Below are 25,881 nucleotides of genomic sequence, written 5' to 3'. Positions count from 1 at the left end.
CCCCTTGATCATTAGTCCAGTGACATTATCATTTCACCATCATTGCCTCTGGCTTGTCATTCTTGAAAAATAACATGGCAAGTGAGTAAATTTCCAAAGCAGTTCTACTCTCTGTTCAAATAAGTTGGAAAAATATAAAGGAAAATTAAAAAGGAATAGGCGCTCCATTTTTCTTCAAAAATATTTAAACTTTGTATTTGAAAATATACCATGCGGATTGCAGGTCCGACGTTCTCCCAGCTTTGTACAAGTCAGATGGAGTGTCATGGCTGACCTGATTTCGACCCTCGATATGCCGGACATAAACTGTAGCAGGACCTTGCAGCTGGAAATGGCTGCAGAAGGTCAATGGTTAATGCAGGCCCCCAGCTGAAGGAATGGCAGCCATCTGCAAAACCTTGTGAGTGTTGATGGAAAACAGCAGCCAGTCAGCCTCCAGCCCTGAGAATAAAAGTTGTCTTTCTACTCCTTTACTTTGAGTAAGGTTTGACAGAATACCTCCTCTTTGCAAACAGATATTCAAGAAGAAATTAGCTGAAAGGGTGCAGTTACACTGCTTCCAACTCATTTTCAAGTTCACACCTCTGTCCCTAATTGATCTTGAACTGAGTAGCTTGCTAGACCATTTGGAAATACCAGAAATTTAAAATGGGATAGACATCCATTGCTGTCCGTCATATACATTTTCTTCTTCAGCTTAACCAGATGATCCATACAAACTACTAATGATATTTTTCTGACATACACAGTCATACAAATACTACTGTAGGTGAAGACAGTTTGAGGCACACATCAAAGAGAGCTACAGCCTTATGTAATCAACTGAAAGAGCTGTTTGAGGCTGAAATTATGAAACTGGGAATCTCAATGAGTACAAGTGTGGCTTACATTTTTGGTATTCTCTTCATTTCTACCATACATATTTGCATCAAACAGTGACTTCATATCAGGAATGGGACTTTATCACTTCAATCCTTATAGTGTCCCTGATTTTGGAATCTGGTAGGAAACAAATGTTATCTGGCCCATTACTTCAGTGTGTCACCAGTGTGGAGAATTCTGTCCTGCTGTTGAAGCCACACAATGATTTGTGAAAGTTACAGTAGGTCTGAAAAACAAGTGAGTAGTACAAGTGTTGACTAGTAATATTAGATTCTGTTCTGTACTGGAGACTGTAGATAGATTAGAAAACTTTGCCATTTTCAGTCTTATTCTTTGGATCAGTTTGACCCATTTTCTCAATACTGAAAATATGAAGCTACTCTTTGTAAATGATTTAGAAGTGGACATATATGCAATATTTATTTTCTTATTTTTTAATCTTTATTTGCTCCTTAGGATAACTGTATATTTGTTCCCAATTCTGGACAAGAAGATGCTGATGGTGATGGGGCTGGAGATGCTTGTGACGATGATGCAGATGGAGATGGCATTTTCAATGCACAGGCATGTGTTTAAAATATAACAGCAACATTTCTTTCTTAGATTTGTAATCATTTAGTTGGAGACACTAAGAGCTGTGTGCAGCTGGGGAGGCGTGTCGAAGACATAGTAACAACAATAGAATATTTCAATCAATAGTGTTTTGGACAAATAAATAACCATTCTTTTGCAAATGTGAACTGTTCCTTAACCTTTCTGAGTAGCCAATTCCCAATAATTTTGTTTGTTGCTATTGTGTCTTCTTGAATTTGCTGCTTCCCATTTGTCTGCTGATAGTTCTTGCTCAGGCAAATTACTCTATATCAGCCATTGAGATGGAAGGCATGAACAAGTCATCAACAAGGTTTTTGTCAGTCAGCAGATTTTTTTAAAATTCAAGTTTTCAAAGCAGATTTGCTTCGTGCTCAAGAAAATTGGAAAAGGATAAAAGACATCTAAGTTAGAGTGTTTCAATGCAGGTTAGTAGCAGGATAGCTTGAGAAGCAGGATAGTATTCCACATTGTAGGTTCCTGTTGGGTTTGTTAGCACTGTGCCTGGTTCAGCTTCTTTTGTAGGCCCTTTTTGATGTAGGTGGTGAGTGCTAGGACTGGATCACATGTGCTGTGCCTCTTATGGAAATCAGCTTGAGCAACATTAAGGATGGTCTCAACATCCAGAGAAATGCATTGCAGGATAGAATGCTTAAAGTTCCTAAAGCACACAAAGAATCAAAGCAGTCAATAAAGCTGATTACCAATGCAAGAACTTATCATGGGTTCAGAGTGGCAGTGAGTTTTCCATATGTCATATCTTCAGGAGGGAGTTTGAACTGATGATTCTTGTGTAAAACTGAGTTAGCCAGAAACAAGCACAGGGCCAAAGTGTTTCAGGACATCGAGTGCACAACTGACATATTCTGCTGCTTTGTTACATTTCAATTCTATCAATACTTTCTCAGGCCTATGATCTTGAGGCAATCAGGGCTACTTTGTTGGGCACATTACTTTTCTGTTCGTTGGAGATTATGTGTTTTCTTTTCCAATGGTGTCTTCACTGCATGGAACAAATGACTGGCACTTTCTCACAGAGGCACTGATTAGCAATTTAGTGCAGGTGATTTTGAGCTACTTGAAGGTAGCAAATAAAGCTGTAGCACTTAGTCTGAAATAAGTGAAAAATGAGCCCTGCTGTTGAGCAGGGTAGTCCTGTTCTATCCTATGGATAGAGGACTGGTTGACTAACAGGAATCAAAGAGTGGGGATAAATGAGTGCTATTCTGGCTGATAATCAGTAACTAGTGGTATGCCTCAACCCAACAAGTGTTGGGACCGCAATTATTCACAATTTATACAGATGATTTGGAGTTGGGGATCATGTGTAGTGTGTCAAAGTTTGCAGATGACTGTCAGAGCAAAGTGTGCAGAGGACTGTGAAACTTAGCAGAGGAACATAGATACTTTAAGTGAGGTCTGGCAGATGGAATACAATGTTAATAAATGTGATAAAGGATTATTTCTTGGATGGTAAAAAGTCATAGCATGCTGCTATGCAGAGGGACCTGGATGTCCTTGTGCATGAATCACAGAGGAGTAGTCTGCCGGTACAACAGATAATTAGGTAGGCAAATGGAATTTTGTCCTTCATTGCTAAAGGGATTGAGTTTAAAAGCAGGGTGTTATGTTGCAGCTGTACAGGGGTGCTGGTGAGACCATACCTGGAGTAGTGTGTGCAGTTTTGGTCTCCTTACTTGAGAAGGGATGTACTGGCACTAGAGGGGGTGCACAGGAGGTTTATTATGGAGTTGAAGCATTGGCTTATGGGGAGAGACTGAGTAGATTGGGATCATATTCATTGGAATTCAGAAGAATGGGGGGGGGATCTTATAGAAACATATAAAATTATGAAGGGAACAGATAAGATATAAGTAGAGAGGATGTTTCCACTGGCAGGTGAAACTAGGAAAATAGGGCATAGCCTCACAATTAGGGGGAGCAGATTTGGGACTGAATTGAGAGGAACTTCTTCATCCAGAGGATTGTAAATCTATGGAATTCCCTGCCCAGTGAAGTACTTGACACTACTTCAGTAAATGCTTTTAAAGCTAAAGTAGATTTTTTTGAACAATAAAGGAATTAAGGGATATGCTGAAAATGCATGTAAGTGGATCTGAGTCCATGAAAAGATCAGCCGTGATCTTACTGAATGGCGGAGCAGGCTCAAAGGGTCAGATGGCCTACTCCTGCTCCTCATTCTTATGTTCTTATGTTGGTTTCTACTGATATGTTGTGACATGCAGAATTAAGGACCTCAGAGACATGATCAGCTATATCAAGGTCACCACTTCATTCATATTCCTTTAGACCCCAAACTGTAATACTAATGTTGGCAAGACATTAAACAGGAAATTAGAGACATCTGCAATTAAACTACATCTGTAATTATGGGCGACTTTAATCTGTGTATAGATTTGGCAAATCAAATCAGTAGCAGTACTGTAGAGAAAGCATTGTGGAGTGTATACATGATAATTTGATAAATGAATATGTTGAGGAGCCAACTAAAGATCATACCATCCTAGAGTGGGTATTGTGTAATGAGAAAGGGATAGTTGACAAGCTATTACGGTCACGCCTTGGGAGAAACATGACCATAACATGATAGAATCCTTCATTGAGATGGAGAGCAATGTTGTTGATTCTGAACCCAAACAAAGGGTATAATGATGCACTGAAGTTTGAGATGGCTATGATAAATTGGGATTGTTGGCTGATGTTGGATAAGCTGAAGATTGTGGCAAATGCATCAGCTTTAACTGTGGGTGGCACGGTGGCACAGTGGTTAGCACTGCTGCCTCACAGCGCCTGAGACCCGGGTTCAATTCCCGACTCAGGCGACTGACTGTGTGGAGTTTGCACGTTCTCCCTGTGTCTGTGTGGGTTTCCTCCAGGTGCTCCGGTTTCCTCCCACAGTCCAAAGATGTGCGGGTCAGGTGAATTGGCCATGCTAAATTGCCCGTAGTGTTAGATAAGGGGCAAATGTAGGGGTATGGGTGGGTTGCGCTTCGGCGGGTCGGTGTGGACTTGTTGGGCCGAAGGGCCTGTTTCCACACTGTAAGTAATCTAAAACTTTTGCACTGATATGCTGGGCTCTTCCATCATTGTGGACGGGAATATTTGTGAAGCATCCTCCTCCATCATCCACCACCATTCACAACTGGATGTGACAGGACAGCACAGTTTAGCTCTGATCCCTTGGTTGTTTTGCTTTGCTCTATCACTTGGTTCTTGTATTGTTTGGTCATGTAGTCTGTTTTGTATATTTACCAGGCTGACACCTCATTTTTAGGTAAGCCTAGTAATGCTCCTGGCATGCCCTCCTACACTTTCCATTGATCCCAAGGCTTGATGGTATTGGTAGAGTGGGGGATATTCTGGATCAAGAGGTTGCAAATTATACTGAAATACAATTTTGCTGATGCTGAAAGACATAGCACCTCATGGATACTCAGTTTTTCATTGCTAGATCTTATCCAAAACTGTCAAAGGTTGATAGCTGCTTGGAACTCTCTTCCATAAATAGCAATGCGTGCTGGATCCATGGTTAATTTTAAATCTGAGATAATACTTTCACTTAACGAAAATGTACCTAAGGGATATGAGCCAAAGGCAGGTTAATGGAGTTGACCACAGAGCAGCCATGATCTGGCCTACTCTTTCTCCTGTGTTCCTATTTAGTTGGGTGAGGGTGCCCGAAACGTCGAATTTCCTGTTCCTTGGATGCTGCCTGACCTGCTGCGCTTTTCCAGCAACATATTTTCAGCTTTGATCTCCAGCATCTGCAGACCTCACTTTCTCCCCGTGATATTCTCACTGTCAATTTCTAATTTACTACACTTCGTAAGTTTCAGTTCATTCAAAGCTCTGCTTATCCACTATCCTTCATTGAGATTTTTGGGCTCCTAGTCTTCTAGCAATTTTAATTTAAAATTTTTGTCTTATATATAAATCATGACCTTACCTGCCCATATGTCTGTAACCTTCTCTGATCCTAAAACCTATTATTTTCACATAATGAAGAAGAATTAATGAAAATGTGTTCATGGCACTGATCCCTGAGTGAAAGGAAAACATGTCAAAAACTCAGCTAAGACATTTACGAGCTGGCATGCAAGAACTGTTTAAAAGAAAAGCTACAATGGACAAACTAACAGGAAACTTGCTACCAGGATACATGAACACCAACTGGCCACCAATATTCATGACCCACTCTCACTAGTTTCTATACATACAGACAAGGAAGGACACCATTTTGACTGGGACAACACACACATCCTAGCACAGGCGAAACAAAGACAGGCACGAGAATTTGTAGAGGCATGGCATTCTAACCAGAACTCCTTCAATAAATACATAGGTTTAGATCCTATTTACATTCCCTTGAAAAAGAAAAGAACCAGAAATGACATCACCCACCTTAAGAACCTATGACATATAAATAGAGAGGTGGGTCATACCACCAGCGCTTCACCAGAGACTCTCACTGATGATGATACCTAGTATGGTGACGAAACATCTGAAAACAAACCTTCAAGTTCAGCGAGCTAACTTACATACTTAAACTCAGCTAAGAGTTCAGTACAGCCACCATTGTTTTTTGTTATTCATTCCTGGCATCTGGGCATTACTGACAAGGCCAACATTTACAGTCAAACCCTAATTGCCCTTCAAAGGTGATGGTGAGCCATCTTCATAAACCACCTCACAGGCCTTGAAGAGGTTGTAAGATTTTGAGCAGTGATGAAGGAAGGGAAATCAAATGTCCAGCAAGTGATGCAGGATTTATTGACTACATGAGATAAATTGCTAAAATGCCATTCAAAAATGTAAAGGTCTGCACCCCTTCCTCCCTCACCCTGGGTGAAAGGTTGTGAAATCTATACCCCAGTGAAGATTTCCCTCATTTTAGAGCAATGCTACACACATTTGCCACACTTCTCTCTGTAAATGGGTAACAATTTCAAGCAACTGCGCACCAAACAACAGAGGAGCTAATGACAATATTTATGGCATTTTTGACATAAAAGCAACGAGTGTGAATTGGAGAATTTCTGAAAGCAGAATGCATTTGTTACCCAGTGCTGTCCGCACAGAATGAATCCAGGAGGCATTCACAGCACACAATGATAGCAACTGGAACAAATTTCACCAGTGTCAGCCTTAGGTCATGTCAATCCCAGCCAACAACTTGCCAAACCGGAACACTGCCTCACAAATGCCTGACTTCAGAGTTGCTAGGTTGGCTAGCAGACAGCATACAAAGTCAGCCGGTTTGAGACAGGTTAGTGGGAAAGCTATCTTGCAGTTTACAATGAGGAATACAGTTCAGATATACGCAACCAAAAACTGAACTCAATAGAATACTTTCCAGTAGTTCTATAGCTGCACAATTAAACTATCCATTTAAAGAGAACAATCACAACCTATAATTTACTCCCATATTCTTTCCATTAGTAGGTGTATTAATTCACTGGCTGATAATGTTCACGTTATTGGACATATGATCTAAGACAGGGTTTTCTCATTAAATAAATTAGATTAAACCATAAATTATGTGCAAATTAAGCTCAATAAAATTCCCATTACCCTCCATTTTTACCCATTGTCTTTTTTTTTCACAGTATTAAAAATGTCAAGGAATATAAGAATGGCGTGAAAAAATGGTATGGAGTTAGAATTTAAGCCACAATCTTTTTGAATAGGCCCATTCTTGCTCTTATTTCACATGTGCCTTTCTTCCCTTTACCAATATGCAGCCACAGAATTGACTGCCCTTTATCCCTGCACCAAATGCTTTAACAGAAACACTGAACGGGGTGGGGAATCAGCTGTTTGCAACTGCTTACAATTCAGCAACTACAACTTGTATTTACATAATGCCTTTCACATAGTAAATCATCCCAAAGTGCTTCACAGGATAGCTCGCAAACAAAAGGTGATTCTGAACGGCAAAAGGGGTTTTAGGACAAGTGACCAGATGCAGCTTTAAAAAACAGTGTTGTAAAGTGTGGCACTGGAAAAGCACAGTAGATCAGGCAGCACCCAAGGAGCAGGAGAGTCAATGTTTCTGCTCATGCTCCTCGGATGGTGCCTGACCTGCTGTGCTTTTCTAGCGCCACACTTTTCGACTCTGACTCTCCAGCATCTGCAGTCCTCACTTTCTCCTAGCTCGAAAAAGCAGGTATTTAAAAGCATCTCAAAGGACAAGGAAGATGGTGAGGTACAGGAAGGGTATTTCAGGTCTTAAAGCTTAGACAACTGAAGGCACAACCACCATGGGAAAAATGAAAACTTGGGCTGCACAGTAGGCTAGACTGGGTGGGTGGGTGGGGGACACCTGGAAGATGCTCTGAATACAATTCAACAGCTTGGATTTTATATTTGTTTACCCCATGAATTCTAATAAGGAGTTTCCAAATAATTGCAGGAGAAAATGTACTGGAGAGAGATTTGTCATTTCTTTCTCAGCAAATATACTTGCAGCTCATGTTTTATAACTGGATTGGTCATCTCTCCTTCACCATTATGATACATAATGAATACTTTCTGTTGTTGAACCACTCTGTATCACTGGAAACAACTTGAAAAATTTAAATGTAAACTTCATTGGTCTTAACCAGATTACACCCCGGAATATATCCAGATTTGTTACATTTACTGAAGCAAATTATAGCTATTTTAGAGTAAACTGAAATCAGAGGTAGTTCTCTGATTCTCAGGTACTATATCCTCTATCTACTCACACAATTTTTTCTGCTAGACTGGGTCTGCAGCAGGTGGTGAGGGAACCAACAAGAGGGAAAAACATACTTGACCTCATCCTTACCAATCTGCCAGCTGCAGATGCATCTGTCCATGACCGAATCAATAACAGTGACCACCGCACAGTCCTTGTACTGTCTTCGCATTGAGAATAACCTCTAATATGTTATATAGCACTATCACCGTGCTAAATGGGACAGATTTCAAACAGATCTAGCTACTCGAGGCTGAGCATCTGTGAGGCGCTGTGGGCCATCAACAGCAGCATGAATTGCACTCCAGCACAATCTGTAATCTCACGGCCTGGCATATCCCCCACTCAACGACTACCTTCAATTCAGGTTCAATGGAAAGTACGGGAGGGCATGCCAGAGTAGCATCAGACATACCTAGAAATGAAAAGTCAACCTAGTGAAGTTACCAAACAGGACTAATTGCATGCCAAACAGCATAAGTAAGGTGATAGACATAGCCAATTGATGTCTCAACCAATAGAGCAGATCTAAGCTCTCAGTTCTTCCATATTCAGTCATGAATGGCGGTGGACAATTAAACTGGAGGAGGAGACTCCATAAATATCCCATCCTCAATGATAGAAGACCCCAAGACATCTGTGCAAAAAGGTAAGACTGAAGTATTTGCAGCAACCTTCAGCCAGAAGTGCCGAGTGGATGTTCCATCTCAGCCTCCTCCAGTCGTCACCAACATTATTGGGGAGACTGGACGCCTCCTCGCAGAGCACTTTAGGGAACATCTCCAGGACATCTGCACCAATCAACCTCGCCACCCTGTGGCCCAACATTTAAATTCCCCCTCCCACTCTGCCAAGGACATGCAGGTCCTGGGCCTACTCCACCGCTGTTCCCTCACCACCCAAGGCCTGGAGGAAGAACACCTCATCTTCCGCCTCTGAACACTTCAACCGCAGGGCATCAATGTGGACTTCACCAGTTTCCTCATTTCCCTTCCCTTCCCACCTTATCCCAGTTCCAACCTTCCAGCTCAGCACTGTCCTCATGACCGGTCCTACCTGCCAATCTCCCTTCCCATCTATCCGCTCCACCCTCCTCTCTGACCTATCACCTCCAAAACCACCCCCATTCACCCATTGTACTCTTTGCTACCTTCCCCCACCATCCTCTCTGACCTATCATCTCCATCCCCGCCCCCCCATTCACGTATTGTACTCTTTGCTACCTTCTCCCCAGCCTCACCCCCACCCTCTGCCATTTATCTCTCTACCCTGGAGGCTTCCTGCCTCCATTCCTAATGAAAGGCTTTTGCCCGAAACATTGATTTTCCTGCTCCTCGGATGCTGCCTGACCTGCTGTGCTTTTCCAGCACCACTCTAATCTAAACCAACATTACAGGTACCAGTTTTCAGCTAATTTGATTCTCTCCATTTAATATCAAGAAATGGCTGGAGTCACTGGTTACTGCCAAGACTATGAACCCTGACAATATTCCGACATAATATTGAAAACTAGTGCTCCAGGACTTGCTGACCCCGGGCCAAGCTGTTCCAGTATGGTTATAACATTGGCATTTACCCGACAATGTGGAAAATTGCCAAGATGAGTCCTGTACATGAAAAACAGGACAGTTCCAACCTGGCCAATTACCACCCCATCGGCCTTCTCTCAATTATCAGGAAAGTGATGGAAGGTTCATCAACAGTGCTATCAAGCAGCACCTGCTCAGCAATAACCTGCTCAGTGACGCCCAGTTGAGTTCCGTCAGGGCCACTCAGCTCCTGATCTCATTACAGCCTTGATACAAACATGGCCAAAAGAGCTGAATTCCAGGGGGGAGGTGAGTGTGACAGCCCTTGGCATCAAGGCTGCATTCAAATGAGTGTGGCGTCAAGGACCCCTACCAAAAGTGGAATCAGTGGGTATCAGGGGGAAATTCTCCACTCGTTAGAGTCATATCTAGTAGAGAGGAAGCTGATTATGGTTATTGGAAGTCTTAGCTCCTCTGGGTAGTTTCCTTGGCCCAACCATCTTCAGCTCCTTCATCAGTGACCTTCCCTCCAACATAAGGTCAGAAGTGGGGATGTTCACGGATGAAGGCGCAATGTTCAGCACCATTTGTGAGTCTTCAGATACTGAAGCAGTTCATGTTCAAATGCAATAAGGTCTGGACAAGTTTAGGCTGACAAGTGATAAGTCATATTTGTCTAACAAGTGCCAGGAAATGATCATCTCCACCAAATGATAATTTAACCATCAATCCTTGGCATTCAGTGGCATTAAGCTTCACAAAATCTCCACTATTGACATCCTGGAAGTTGCCATTGACCAGAAGCTGAACTGAACTAGCCATATAATAATTGTGGCTGCAAGAAAAATTCAGAGGCTGAGAATTCTGTGACAAGTAACTTAACTGCCAGCTCCCTTAAGCATGTCCATCATCTGCAAGGCACAATTCAGGAGTGTGATGAAATACTCCACACTTGCCTAAAGAAGTGCAGCTCCAGCAACACTCAGAAGGCTCAATGTCATTAAGGACAAAACAGCCCATTTGATTCAAATTCCATCCAGCACCCCCAATAGTCACTCCCTCTATCATTGGTGTTCCATGGCATCAGTGTGGACCAGCCACAAGATGCACTGCGGAAACTTACCAACGCTCTTTAGATAGTACCTTTTAAATTCACCATCACTTGGAAGGACAAGGGCAGCAGATGCACAGAAGCATTGTCACCTGAAACTTTCCTCCAAGTCACACACCATCTTGACTTGAAACCATATCATCGTTTCTTCACTGTTCATGGGTCAAAATTCTGGAATTCCCTTTCTAACAGCGCCTGTGGGTATCCCTAGATCATATGAACTGCTACAATTCAAGAAGGCAGCTCATCACCATTTTCTCAAGGACAATTAAGGATGAGAATAAATGTTGACTTGTTAAATGTCCATATCTTGTGAATTTGTTTTTAAAAATCAGTGGAAAGTAACAATCTTGTCCTAAGCTCCTTTTTCTCATTGCATAATTTTTGTGTTGTCGTTGATAATCACTATCCTTTGCTCAGTTCAATAAATCCAATCAGTTGTTTGCCTATTGCTGGTTGGTTTTCCTTGCAACTATATTTGGAAATAGTTGAAGATTAAAAGTGAGCTGAAGTCTGCATAAGACCAATCCAAGTAGTGAATAAAGGCAAAATACTAGGGATGCTGGAAATCTGAAACACGCACAAAGAATCCAGGAGAAACTCAGCAGGTCTGGCAGCAGTTGTGGAGAGAGAAACAGAGTTAACAGTTTGTTTCCAGTATGACTCCTCTTCAAAGTTTTCTCCAGTATTCACAATATTTGTCCAATTATAGCTGCAGGACAGGGAGAAGTCTAAGACTTCCAGTCTAGGACAGGGAGAAGTCTAAGTCTAAGACTGTAACATTTCTGAGGCACTAGACCTTTATCCCATGACAAGATAAACATTCTCTTTTCAGGATAACTGCGTGTTGGTTCGTAACATCAATCAACTGAATGCTGATGAAGATAATTATGGAGATGCTTGTGACAACTGTCGAATCTCAGTTAACAATGATCAAATTGACACAGATAGTGATGGGAAAGGTGATGCCTGTGATGATGATATGGATGGTGATGGTAAGTATTTACCTCAAGCGAAAATCTCTAACACTTATATTATGATTCCAGCTCATGGTAATGCAGGAGAAATCAGACCCCAAAGTGAAACCTAGCTTTATTTTTGTAATTTGATTGGTATGAGCGGTCAGTCATTGAACATGTTCACATGAGACTGCCAATGTACTTTTAACAAAGCAACAGAAGTTTGTTATGCAAAGAAAATGTAAAATAAATGGCCAAAAGAAAAATTCACCCCTTTCCTCAGTAATACCCCTTACAGACACTCAACCCCAGTGACATGTCAGGCCTTTTCTTCATGCTAAAATTTCATACACAATTGCAAGCAGTATGCTTTTGACAATTTCTTGCACATTCACTAGATGTGATTCCCGTTATTACTGTCTCTTCCCCAATGCACATAGATACAAGTCACTGCCACAAAACGAAAAAGATCCCAATTACCTCTATTTTAGATGTCAAGTTTTCAAATAATAATAACATATTATAGACTGTCACCATACTTGTTACAACTCATTCAATTATTTATCTGTTCAGCCCCATTTCACTGATACGTTGTAGCTCCTTATGTTGAACTACCATGTAAAACACAATGCTGCATATTTCCTTATCATGGGACCATAATGATTGCTGTATTTAATGAAAATATCAATGATAAATTAGAATGAGTAAGTAGATCCATCCCACCTGAGGTAATCTATTCAGAAAATCTCACAGGAGAGACAACGATGGATTTGAAATAATTACGAACCGGTAGATTGTGACATTTGTTTTTCAGGTAGTTTTGGTTGGACAAAACCATCTTACCGACACAGACTTTAGACCCAAGTTACTATAATACCTTATGGCTCAGCTACAGGTTAATAGCTGCCTAACTGCAAGGGCAGAATACAACAACTGGCTCATTACCAGGAGCTGGTGGGTGCTCGGTAAGGTACCTTGCTGGCAATCAGGAACATTATATAGAGGATTTTGCTGGAAGGTGTCAATGAAGGAAGGAAGGACCTGTGGCTGAGGAGGATGAACCCTCATTCCTTCAGGCCATCAAAGGAACAATTTCAGTCGAGCTTGGAGGGTCACTTACCTCTAACAGCCACCGTTGACTTGTTGCAGTCAGACAGAAAAGTCACGGCACCAGCTCTGTTCAGGCCCAGTGAACACCCCATCGATGGGATGCTGCTTAATTATGTTATAACTCAGGGCTGTGCAGTGTCCAGGGTTCCAGGGAAAACAGGAAAATGAAATAATTCCTGCCCATTTCTGATCAACAGGTGGAGTTACAATGATCCCACCTGTCCATATCATTCTTCATTGAATAATACCGTACAGAAGAGGACTTCTGGCCCCACTAGAAATGTACTACCACCTGCATGAATCCCACTTTCCAGCCCTTGGTCAATAGCCTTGGATGTTACACTTCAGTTGTTCATCCAAGTTCTATTTAAAGATGGTGATGTTTCCTGCTTCAATTACCCTCCAAGGCAGTACATTCCAGATCCCCATACTCTCTGGGTGAAAATGTTTTTCCTCACATTACCTCTAAACCTCCTGCCTCTCAGTTTACAATTATACCCCCTTGTTATTGATCCTTCAACAGAGGGGGACAGCTGCTTTCCATTCATCCTGTTGATGCCCCTCATTATCTTGTACACCTCTCCCCTCTTGTTCCCCCTCAGTCCTGTCTACTCCAAAGAAACCAACCCGAGTTTATCCAGACTCTCTTCACAGCTAAACTGATCCATCCTGATGTATCTCCTTTACACCCCATCCAGTGCAATCACATCCTTTTCTCAATGTGGTGATCAGAACTGCAGGCAGTATCCAGCAGTGGCCGAGCCATTTTGTGAAGCTAAATTTCCTTACCTCACCGCTCACTAGTTTGAACTTGTGTCACCCTTGCAATTCAACTTTGAAACAGTTTTCCACATTTATCTGTTCCTCAGAATTGCCATTTAATATACTTCAATAAGACCACTTTACCATATCTCCTTCACAGAACTGAAAAGCTTATGTTTCTCAGCCTATCCCCATAGCACTGACATTATGGATCAAATGTCATGGCTTTCCGCTGAAGTGATTCTTATGTTTGAGTGCTTCCCCTTCTAAATCATTGGCTGCCTTATTCTGGTAATTGCTTATGGTCCCAAGAATCTCAATGTGAATGAATGGGAGTGAATGCTGAGTGACTGGTTGAATGTAAGAGTGTATATAGGTAAGGTGGGTGAGTGAATAGTGTGGCAGCTGGATAGGGTGGTAGATAGGTGTTGTGGGTCAGAGCAAGAGTGGATTGGTGGTTCTTGGGCAAAGATGGGTAGTCATGTTTTTGAGACACAGTGTTGAAGATTGATGGGGATGTTGTGGGTCTGTGTGAATGACTGGGGGGATCATAGAGTCATAGAGATGTACAGCATGGAAACAGACCCTTCGGTCCAACTTATGCATGCCAACCAATCTAGTCCCACCTGCCAGCAACCAGCCTATATCCCTCCAAACCCTTCCTATTCATATACCCATCCAAATGCCTCTTAAATATTGCAATTGTACCAGCCTCCACCATTTCCTCTGGCAGCTCATTCCATACATGTACCACCCTCTACATGTATTACCCACTCTACATGAACACCACACCCTCTGCCCCTTAGGTCCCTTTTATATCTTTCCCCTCTCACCCTAAACCTATGCCCTCTAGTTCTGGACTCCCCCATCCCAGGGAAAAGACTTTGTCTATTCACCCAAGAGATGAACATTTTCTTGTGTAATGTTTCCTAGGGTGCAAGATATCACGGCGGTCAGAGGGGTGTGGTGTTCATGTAGAGTGGGTAATAACCCAGTTATATTTGTCAGAACCATCTGAAGACTGTGCCACTAACGTTAAGTCAAAGATCCTTTATCAGAGGATCTAGTTAGAAGGGAAATTGTCCTCCAGAAGTTTGGAGTTCCAGGACAATTCCCAAAATTGGTTTGATGGAACTCTGTAGGCTCTTTACATGCATCGTGAGTCCTACATCCGGGATCTGACAACATGGGGACTGGATAATCTGGCTCATCATCTAAGTTGATGAGGGCAGGACAGAAATTCCTTTGTGGTGTATCACCTAAACATGGTGCAGAATATATAGATTCCCTGAAGGCAGACAACATCATAGTTCACATAGGTAGGAGCTGAATGCAATGTCTGCCCTTGGAGAACCTACATTATCTCCATAACTCTGTTTTCATTTGCCATTTCACAAACAATGAAGAAACTGGAATAAGCACCAAAAACTAATGATTTAAATGACTGGTATTTTCAATGACTGAGATCATAGAAACATTATCACCAAGAGAAGTCACCCTGAATAACATGCCTAGGTCAGTGCTGAGAAAGTTAAAAGTCACACAATACCAGGTTGTAGTCCAACAGGTCTATTTGGAAGTACAAGCTTTCGGAGCACTGCTGCTTTGTCAGGCAGGATCCTGTCCCACTAGCTACCTGATGAAGGAGCAAAGCTCTGAAAGCTTGTACTTCCAAATAAACCTGTTGGACTATAACCTGATGTTGTGTGACCTTTAATTTTGTTCACCCCAGTCTAACACTCGCACCTCCACATCAGTAATGAGAAAGGAAGTGCTGTAACATATACTACCAACCTATGCAAATCACATTGACCCTGGTCTCGCTTAACATGCACTAATCACCTCTGAGTGTCGCTTCCTCTGTAGAGATTTTCGAGATACATAGTTTTATATTAAATTTGTTCATTTGTTTGTTTCCATGCAGTGACTAGTTATGTTGATGACTCTATATAATAGAACTCCTAGCTCTTTTTCAACTTTGCTATCATTTATTCAGATAGCTTTCCCAGAGGATGTGTAGATACCAATTTTCTTCTGATGCTCCCTGCTATATATTTTATTTTATCTTCTATTATTTGGATTTTCAGCACAGAAGAAAACAATTTTGGTCTATTTTATCTGACAGGAACAAATCTAAACTAACCCACCTCTGTACACTCTTCCTGTAGCTCTGTTCCAAATGTTTATCTAGATGATATCCACACCAACCAGTCGCTGTAATGAAGTATACCATTTAAATAGATATATCAGCTAACCTCCTCCTTACATTCAGCGGCAAACAGCCAAGACTGAAATGATGTGACCTCTAATGTTCTATAGTGACTGGTATTGGGGATAATCTTATTTTTCTATACAAGTATATGATTTAGGATTTAGCTTTTTGAAATCTGCCAAAAATACCAAAGTAAGTAATGACATTCAATTTGAGAGATTGTGGGACAATGTTATGAGAGGTTGTGGTTCAATGTGATTTGAATAGGTTGATGGCGTAAGTTATAGCATTTCTTTTGTCAGCACTGACCCAGGCATGTTGTTCAGGGTATCTTCTCTTCGTGATAATATTTCTATGATCCCAGTTAATAAAAATACTTGTCACTTAAATGAACAGTTTTTGGTGCTTATTCTTGTTTTCTTTTAAATAGTCTTCCAATTTTATTTTGGATTTTCACCCTGTGCTTGTCATAATCCTGCACTCTGTTGGATCTTAACATTAGTCAGTCAAGTTAATCAGCTTTAATTGATGTGCACTTTCTGCATCTTCCTGCAGGGATTAAAAATTTCTTGGACAACTGTCAAAGAGTTCCCAATGTAGACCAGAAGGACAGAGATAACGATGGTGTCGGTGATGCTTGTGATAGTTGCCCTGATGTCATCAACCCTAACCAGGTCTGAGGGAGCAGGCTTGTCATTATCCTTTGTAAACTGTAACACTTGGTTAAACGTTGAATGACATCTTTCATGCAACAGCTTCTGTTTTTATTTTAAATGCATCATTTAATTGCAAGTGCATTTCATTGAAACAAATTGTGCTCAGAAGTGAGAGATGTGTGAGCAGCAGGATGGAATCCATTTCAAGTTTCAGGTTCAATAATCTTCCTCTACCACCAGCCCCTTCCCTTTTTGAAAATATCAGTTCACCCAAAACTCTGCTAACTGCATTGTGTCCTGCTCTAAGCTGCACTCACCCATGACCCCGTGTCATTCTGCCCACTTCCAATGCATCAACACAAACAGAAAACAGGACCAGAAATAGGCCATTCAACCCATCCAGCCTAGTTTGTCATTCATCATGATCCCATGGCTGATCCTCTATCTCAATGCCAGACTCCTCCATTCTCCCCATTTCCCTTGACATCTAGACTTCTAGAAATCCATCTATTTCTTTCTTAAATATATTCAGTTACTTCATCTCTACAGCCTTCTGTGGTTAAGATTTTCACAGGTTCATCACATTTCAAAAGATCTAGGGGTTTTGATAGACACTGACCACATTGAAATTTTGACCTTCTAGCTCAGTTTGCTTCACAGTGACTGTGTAACCTTGTCCAGCCCTATACCTCCCTAAGACCACAGCATTTGCTCCAATCAGATGAGTGAGCACTCTTTTCATTGCACTGCTGAATACATTGTGACAGTAACGTCTCCTCATCTATCTGACTGAGGCAAATCATCAGTGATTTTCAGTGTATTTCTGTGTATTGCATTCACAGGGGATTGCTGATTGTTAAAATATTGGCACATCAAACCAGCTCTGCACTTCTCTGTCATGTAGACCAAAAACTACTTTTATTCTTAAAATTGTAATAGCACTGGTATTGACTACTTACTGACAATGGCATGTTCATAACACCCACAGTAAATCCAAGCCCATGTCATTTCTTTTTAAAGATGCATATAGCATTTAAAGTCCCTGAATAGCTCACATCTTAGCAGCCAATTTGCTTTCATACTAGTTGGCCTCTATTACAGTGTAAACAGAAAAAATACATTAGATTTTTGTTGTTGCTGTCTTAGAACACAATTGTGAAGTAAAAAGCATTTCTTTGAACTGTACCTGAAGTAAAAATGCTTACTACTAAATGTATTAAATTGGAAAGTACATGCAAGGTATTTGACTTGATAATCACAAAAAGTTATCAAAGTTCTAAAAAAAACAATTTTTGTACATAATCACTCTCAGTTTTGTTGATATTACTTCAAAATAAGTATCACTTGGGGATATGAAACTCAAATCAACCACCTATAAAGATTTCGACATAACGTGTTAAAATGTATAACTTATCTAGTTACTAGTTCTCTTTTCTAAAAGAATATAGAACGCTTTGCCTTGACACAGGATATGTCTCAGTCTCTATCACAATCTTAGATCATTATCAATAAATTTTACTTTGATTTGCCTGTTTCCTGTTGACTTACATTAAAAACAGAAGTTGTACTTTGGTGAAAATAGTTTACTTTGATTTGTTTGTTATGTTTTCCATGGCAAGATGTAAATGACCTTTCTGTTATTCTGGCAGAATCCTAAAATTCCTTGCTCAGTTTTTGGAATAGAGGTTACAACAATTTTCACAAATTGTAACCCTGTATCAATTTATGTGAGGCGCTACATGGATTTCTCTGAATATCAATTTTATTTATATGCAGAGTCTTGTGACCTGTTTGCTTTACCTCTAACGCCCACTGTTTCTTTCTGTTTACAGTCAGACATTGATAATGATCTCATTGGAGATTCCTGTGACACAAATCAAGACAGGTACCTTACTCCAATGGTCAGATATTTCTGAAATGTACTGTCTCTCCTTGGTAAGAAATGAGACATTCCCGGTGCTATTTGAAAGGATGCATACATTTATTTAAACAGCTCGGGAGAGGTTAATGAAACATTAAATGTTTTGTTGGAATTCTGTAACATGCATATAAAAGTTACTGATATAACTTGTTCAGTGCAACAAACACTGAACAACTTAAGAAGATGTTTATTATATCTAAACCAAACTTTGATATTTAAAGTTTAATGGCTGAATGTTTAAAGAAAAAGAAGTTAAGATCAGAATCCACTGGAGAATCAGTGTGGACATGGTCCATGGGTTATATGAAATGTCTGACTGCCTATCTTCCATTGGTCTTATCTCTCTTTGCCGATTTACTCCCTTTTTATAATCTGCTATGTCAAACACAGTACTCCTTTTGAGTGAGAATAATGAGTCTCCAGGCCTCTGGCCATTACAGTCTCTGAGCTACCGACTAGAAAACTCTTTGAATTGGTTGACCATATTTTTAGCCATTTCCTGCTTTCTAGCAAAGATAACATGTAATAGTTACTGGAGCTGTCGTATTTTTGATCACAATTGAAGCGAACCTCTATCAGCGCCTTGCTAAAATATGAACTCTATAGACAAGCTTTCATATTTGAACATTGTGTGCTGTAGTATAGGTACCTCAATAAACTACATTAGCATTTTAATCTGTTTGGGTTTAAATAACCTAACAGCATAGCTCTGATGAAGAGTTATCTTGAAACTGATGAAGGAGCAGCACTCTGAAAGCTAGTGCTTCCAAATAAACCTATTGGACTATAACCTGGTGTTGTGTGATATTTAACTTTGTCCAACCCAGTCCAATACCGGCTCCTCCACATCATAGGTTCAAAATGTTAACTTGCTGTCTTTCCATGAATGTTGTCTGACCCACTGTGATCTCCAGTATTTGTTGTTTTCAGTACAGGTTCCAGCGTTTGCAGTAATTTGTTCCTAATAGCACAGCATACAGTTCAATGTAAGTAATTCCCTCACTCCTAAACAGTATTTAATAAGGAGTGAAAGGTCCCAAGTTGAAACATCGACCCTCCTGCTCTGCTTTTCTGATACTGATTGACCTCCTGTGCTTTTTCCAGCTCCATGCTTTATCGATTTATTAAGGAGTGCCTACTACAAGCATAGCAAATACTTCATCAGAATGCTTGCAGGCAGTGCTGAATCAGATAAACGTGCAAAAGGTGTCTCATTCTTCCTGAAGAATTTTTATCACTACTTGAGTGTTCAAATCATCAGCAGGGAGCAACCTGGAGCGTTTACATGCTTTTGTGCTATTTTCTGACTATATGTTATATTTTATTATTTATTTCATTTAGAACAACATTGGAAATTAAAACCCAATATCCTGTCAGGATATCAAATACTATTAAAGCATATCTATCTGGGAAAAGATTGCTAGATAAACGGTGCAAGTCCTGAATTTAACAGGATTTTTCTTGATGTCCTGGCACAACTACTGCAGAGGAGTTATTATTTCTGTAGAGTTCTGCTGAGCTTCCAATGTTGTGGAAGTAGTTTAGGAATTACTCATGTCTATTTAGGGATTGGACACACTGAAGCGCTGTCCAGTTGACATGTTTGTGAGTATCCTTTTTGTCAGGCTGTCTTTAGAAGTCAGGTACCCTGTTCACATAAATGACAAAATCAACACAAAGTCTCAAACAAAAACAGAAATTGCTGGTGAAACTCAGCAGGTCTGACAGAATCTGTACAGAGGAAACAAAGTTAACATTTCAAGTTCAGTGACTTGTCATCAGAATGGCTGATGTTAGAAGACTATTACTTTAAGGGTATTTAAATGGTCATTGGATAAACTTGCAGATGAAAATGGAATAGTGTAGGATAGATGAGCTTCAGCTTAGTTCCACAGGTTGGCGCAACATAAAGGGCTGAAGGGCCTGTACTGCGCTATTATGTTCTATGTTCTAGTATATTATTGGTCCAATTTTGACCTAATTCCACTGACATTTGAGGATACTGTACCTTACAAGAGTCTGTTTTGGAATGAGCTGCTGGGTAGGGTGGTTCCTCTACCAGGGCTGACTATTGGATATGTGGCTACAGGAAGATCATGTACATTGTACTAATACAAATTTGTGGGATGTACTTTTACAGTTCCCCACCACGAGGCGGAAACTTATTCCCTATAAAAGGCACTCAAATATCAATGGGGTTGATTCAGGATCAGCCCTTGCAAATATTTTGTCTGGCTACCCAATGGGCAAAACACACTTGGCCAAAAGTATCTGGCAGCCATTTAAAACCACAGTGGCAGCAGCAATACCATGTGTCTTCCTTAAGAAAGCCGAAAGTATGTAATTTGTTGACAAATCTTATAACATTTCAACAGTTAGAAGTTCTAAAATAGAGTAATGTTGAATTTCCCCATATTGACACTTCCATTAATATTTGATGCTGTTCTGTCTTGGTGGAACAAACCAAGTTCATCAGAAGGTGTGCATGAGTGTATGATTCTGTCCTTGATGTTTTATACTTTATTTCCTGATGTGTAAATGATTAAAAAATGTTCCTAAAGAGATAATGATTGATAAAATATTTATAACAGCAATTTCACACACAACTCTAGCAAAGAGATATAATGCAGTTATGCTTCAATACACTGCTTTAATTTGGCAGCGATGGAGATGGGCACCAAGACAGCAATGACAACTGCCCCACCGTCATTAACAGCTCTCAACTGGACACGGATAAGGATGGGCTTGGAGATGAGTGTGATGACGATGATGACAATGATGGAATTCCAGATGTATTTCCACCTGGTCCAGATAATTGCAGGCTGGTAGCTAATCCAGGGCAAGAGGATGATAACTGTGAGTCTGATGCTACTAGTGTTCAAATTCTAATGGGACCATACTCAAGTATGGTCTAGATCAATGCATCAACTATCTCTCTAGCTACTTCTTCTAAGACCATGGGATAAGGTACATCAGGATCTGTGCACTTGACAGCTCAAGGGTCAAATAAGTTACTCTGTGCCACTTCTGTGATGATTGTGACTTTCCTGAGTTAGCAGGGACGTATACACTTAATGGTAAGGTCCTAGGGAGTGTTGCTGAACAAAGAGACCTTGGAGTGCAGGTTCATAGCTCCTTGAAAGTGGAGTCACAGGTAGATAGGATAGTGAAGAAGGCATTTGGTATACTTTCGCTTATTGGTCAGAGTATTGAGTACAGGAGCTGGGAGGTCATATTGCGGCTGTACAGGACATTGGTTAGGACCACTGTTGGAATATTGTGTTCAATTTTGGTCTCGTTCCTACCGGAAGGAGGTTGTGAAACTTGAAAGGATTCAGAAAAGATTTACCAGGTTGGAGGATTTGAGCTATACGGAGAGGCTGATCAGGCTGGGGCTGTTTTCCATGGAACAGTGGAGGCTGAGGAGTGACCTTATAGAGGTTTACAAAATTATGAGGGGCATGGATAGGATAAATAGACATAAATAAATGGGGTCAGGGAGTCTAGAACTAGAGAGCATAGGTTTAGGATGAGAGGGGAATGATATAAAAGAGACCTAAGGGGCAACTTTTTCATACAGAGGGTGGTATGTGTAGGGAATGAGCTGCCAGAGGAAGTGGTGGAGGCTGGTACAATTGCAACATTTAAAAGGCATTTGGATGAGTATATGAATAAGAAGGGTTTGGTGGGATATGGGCCAGGTGCTTGCAGGGGCTAGATTGGGTTTAAAGTGAGGGGGTAAAGTTTAAAGGAAATGTGCAAGGCAAGCTTTTACACAGAGGTAGGTGCATGGGATAGGAGCAAATTACTGCAGATGCTGGAATTTACACTGAAAACAATAAATGCTGGAGATCACAGCAGGTCAGACAGTATCCATGGAGAGAAAGCAAGGTAATGTTTTGAGTCTAGAAGACTTTTCATCATAGCTGAAGTGAACTGTGGAGGGAGCAGTGTTTATGCTGTAGTTTGTAGTGGGGGTGGATGAGGGAGTGGTGTGGGGGGGGTGGAGTGTGGAGTGCTGATGGAGAAAGGATGTTGATAGTTCAGATTAAGTGATCAGAATGTGGGAATGGCAGAACAATGGTCTGTCTAACTGCTAGACTGGAAATAACACAGAGAGTCCCACTGGGGTTGGGGTGGGGAGGGGGTGCGGGGGAAAGGGGGTGACACTCACAGTCAGGTGTACACACCGTTGGTGCCCTTTTATGAAGCCCAGCTGCACATAACTGCAGATGCTACAAGCCAGAAACTGTCCTCTCACAGTGGTGCCCCATGACTATAGCCCAGAGGAGAGCAAAGCTCGCTTTCTGCTTTACAAACAGACACCTGGACATTCTGTGGATGTAGTGGCAGACAGGAAGCCAGCACTTCCTGCCATCCAGTTCCAGTTTGAGAGGGAATAGCACAATTAATGAAGCATAGAGGTGCTGGTTTGTATGAGGAAGGTTGTTCTAAGGGTGCCGTAAATCTCTCGACAAATTACTTCAACTGAAAATGGTGAAACTTCCCCAACATATTTTAGATAAACATAGGATGGAATTTTATGCAGCAGCAGGGTGGCAGATCTCACTGCCTTTGCCTAGGAGCAAGAGGAGGCCATTCAGCCCATCATGTCTGCATCAGCTCTCCAAGTGAGCATCATAACTCTCCACTCCTTCATTAAGGTGTTTAAAGCCCTCCCACTTTGACCAAGTTTTCACTGAAATTTTGTCTGACAATGCTACTGTAAAGTGTCTTAGGAAATCTTACTATATTAAAGCTGTATTGAGCACAAGACTGAACTGTTCTCAATGCCTTTGTTAGCTCTATATCCAGATATTCTAATGTTCTGGCTGGCCTTCTTTCTTACACCTTCCATAACCTTCCAATTATTGTCACCTTGAAGGTCCTGGTACTACTAGTAATCACTCAGAGATGGGCAAGGGACTCACTGCATGGAGCCTGATAAGCAAACCTTGTCAGGGTGGACCCTCTTCCAAAGTGCGTGATTGAGGGACGTATCATTGGGATGGGAAGGGACCTGCTGAGGACCTGTCCTTGCTGCTGGTCCCACACCCCCATGACCTTTACTCTGCAACATTTCCATCACTCGCTTATGCTATGTGTATTACCAGCAACATCCACTGCCTTCTGGTGGCACTGCTGAGCAATGAAGAGCTGCTGGCCCCCTGCCACCCCAATTCCAACATCCTTGAGCAAGCGTAAACCTGCTGCTGTCCAGTTAATGATTTGGATGTGCTGGTGTTGGTCTGGGGTGGACAAAGTTAAAAATCACACAACACCAGGTTTTAGTCCAACAGGTTTATTTGGAAGAACAAGCTTTCAGAGCTCTGCTCCTTCGTCAGGTAGCTGGCTCTGAAAGCGAGTGCTTCCAAATAAACCTGTTGGACTACTACCTGTGTTGTGTGATTTTCAACTTTGCCCAATTAATGCAATGGACATTCCTGTAACGAATTAACATGGGGCTTTCCAGTCAAAGGCGTGACTCATATCACCTCCAGTAAATTCCACCATTATCTGTGTACTTGTGAATCTTAAGGCGCCCACAGTCTTTTTCTGTTGTAACAAGTTCGGTGAAGCTTTAACTGCATCCTAGTTTGATGTTTCAGAATTGCTACTGCCGTTCTTTTCTGTACTCGCAATGGAGCCAAAAATCCATTGCTCATAATTTATTCTCCACAAACAATATCCATGTGTCGGGGGTGGCCAGTGGAGTTAGGGGCAGAGTGTTAGCGTAAGGGGTTTCAAAGCTAGAAATGTCATCATTTCTGACCCAAAAGAGGAGCAACGGCCAGTGCACCTGATGAAGAGCGTCCTCCAGGGGCTGGTTGGGATCTATATAGTTCATGCAAACAGGTTGTGGCCATTCACCCCACTTCGATCAGCTCTGACCATTGTATAATAGTGACAAGCTTTGAAACTCCCTAGCTGCAGCTAATGTGTGATTGTTTGAATGCAAGTTTGGAAATCCAGTGAATACCCAATAAAACGTGCCATTGGATATAGAGAATGTGTAATGCAATACACTTTATTGTACTCTCTTTCTTTCTTTTATTCAGTTGATGGAGTGGGAGATATCTGTGAAGGTGATTTTGATCATGATCAAATCATTGACAGAATTGATGTTTGTCCTGAGAATGCAGAGGTGACTCTGACTGATTTCAGAGCATACCAAACAGTGGTTCTTGACCCTGAAGGAGACGCACAAATTGATCCAAACTGGGTTGTATTGAATCAGGTAATTTTTCATTAAAATGTACATAACTTCACAAACCTGCAGTACAGCAGTGTTTTATATCTTTCCATTTGATTCACAGTTGTCTAACCCAAAAGACCTGCTCTCAACCTCTCAGTCACTGTTAAACTCTGTAATTCCTTCCCTAAACATTTCCTTCTCTCTACCCCAGATCACAGATGTGTTATAATGCAGAAAGAGGCCATTCAGCCCATCGTGTCTCCAAGTGAGCATCATGATTCTCCACTCCTTCATTATGCTGTTTAAAGTCCTACCTCTTTGACCATGTTTTCATTCAAATTTTGCCTCACAATTCTCCCGTAAAGTGCCTTCGGAAATCTTACAATGTTAAAGCTATATTAAGCACAACACAGAACTGTTTTCAATGCCTTTGATACTTTCTGCAGATGGCACAGTGGTTCAGTGATTCACACTGCTGCCTCACAGCACCAGGGACTTGGGTTCGATTCCAGTCTGGGGCGACTTTCTATGTGGAATTTGCATGTTCTTCCAATGTCTGCGTGGGTGAGCTCCGGTTTCCTCCCACAATCTAAAGATGTTCAGGTCAGGTGAATTGGCCATGCTAAGTTGCCCATAGTGCTTAGGGATTGTAGATTAGGTGCATTAGTCAGGGATAAATATAGGGTAGGGGAATGTGTCTGGGTGGGTTACTCTTCAGAGGGTTGGTTTGGACTTGTTGGGCCGAAGGATCTGTTTCCACGCTGTAGGGATTTTAACTCCAGATATTTTAATGTTCTACTGGCTGGCCTCCTTCTCTAAGCTTATTCCAAAAATAAGTTGCCCGCATCCTAGTTCATCCCAAATCCTGTTCACCCCTCGGCTCACTGACCAACTGTGGCTCCTCATCTGGAACCACGTTGGTTTTAACGTTTTTTCTTTGATGACAAATTCTTCCATTAGCCTTACCTTCCTCTATCTATATAATCTCATATAAAAGTGAAATAAAAATAAGTGCTACATAATGACAAATTGTTGTTGCCATCTTCCCTAATCAATTGACTCATTACAGGGAATGGAAATTGTACAGACGATGAACAGTGATCCTGGTCTGGCAGTTGGTATGTGAAATCATTCAGTGCATTTCAGTGTAGAGGTGTCTGTATTTTAGCTTTAGAATATCGGTCATGTATAATAACTGTCATGAAACTTG

The 25,881-nt window shown here is 41.3% G+C and overlaps 1 protein-coding gene across 2 annotated transcripts in view; it reads left to right on the top strand.

Annotated features, from left to right (window-relative positions):
* Positions 1–25,881, top strand: part of thbs4a (thrombospondin 4a) — a 120,366-nt gene that overhangs the window by 83,389 nt on the left and 11,096 nt on the right. For both annotated transcript variants that reach the window (XM_060835690.1, XM_060835681.1), the window contains 7 exons: positions 1,339–1,446; positions 11,691–11,850; positions 16,454–16,572; positions 18,387–18,439; positions 21,138–21,331; positions 24,535–24,713; positions 25,741–25,789. In XM_060835690.1, the coding sequence (XP_060691673.1) occupies positions 1,339–1,446; positions 11,691–11,850; positions 16,454–16,572; positions 18,387–18,439; positions 21,138–21,331; positions 24,535–24,713; positions 25,741–25,789 (862 nt within the window). The remainder of the gene's footprint in view (positions 1–1,338; positions 1,447–11,690; positions 11,851–16,453; positions 16,573–18,386; positions 18,440–21,137; positions 21,332–24,534; positions 24,714–25,740; positions 25,790–25,881) is intronic.

This window comes from Hemiscyllium ocellatum, chromosome 2, assembly GCF_020745735.1.
Source record: "Hemiscyllium ocellatum isolate sHemOce1 chromosome 2, sHemOce1.pat.X.cur, whole genome shotgun sequence".
Lineage (NCBI taxonomy): Eukaryota > Metazoa > Chordata > Chondrichthyes > Orectolobiformes > Hemiscylliidae > Hemiscyllium > Hemiscyllium ocellatum.
The sequence above is the reverse complement of the archived record's forward strand: the minus strand, read 5'-3'. Positions and strand labels throughout refer to the sequence as shown.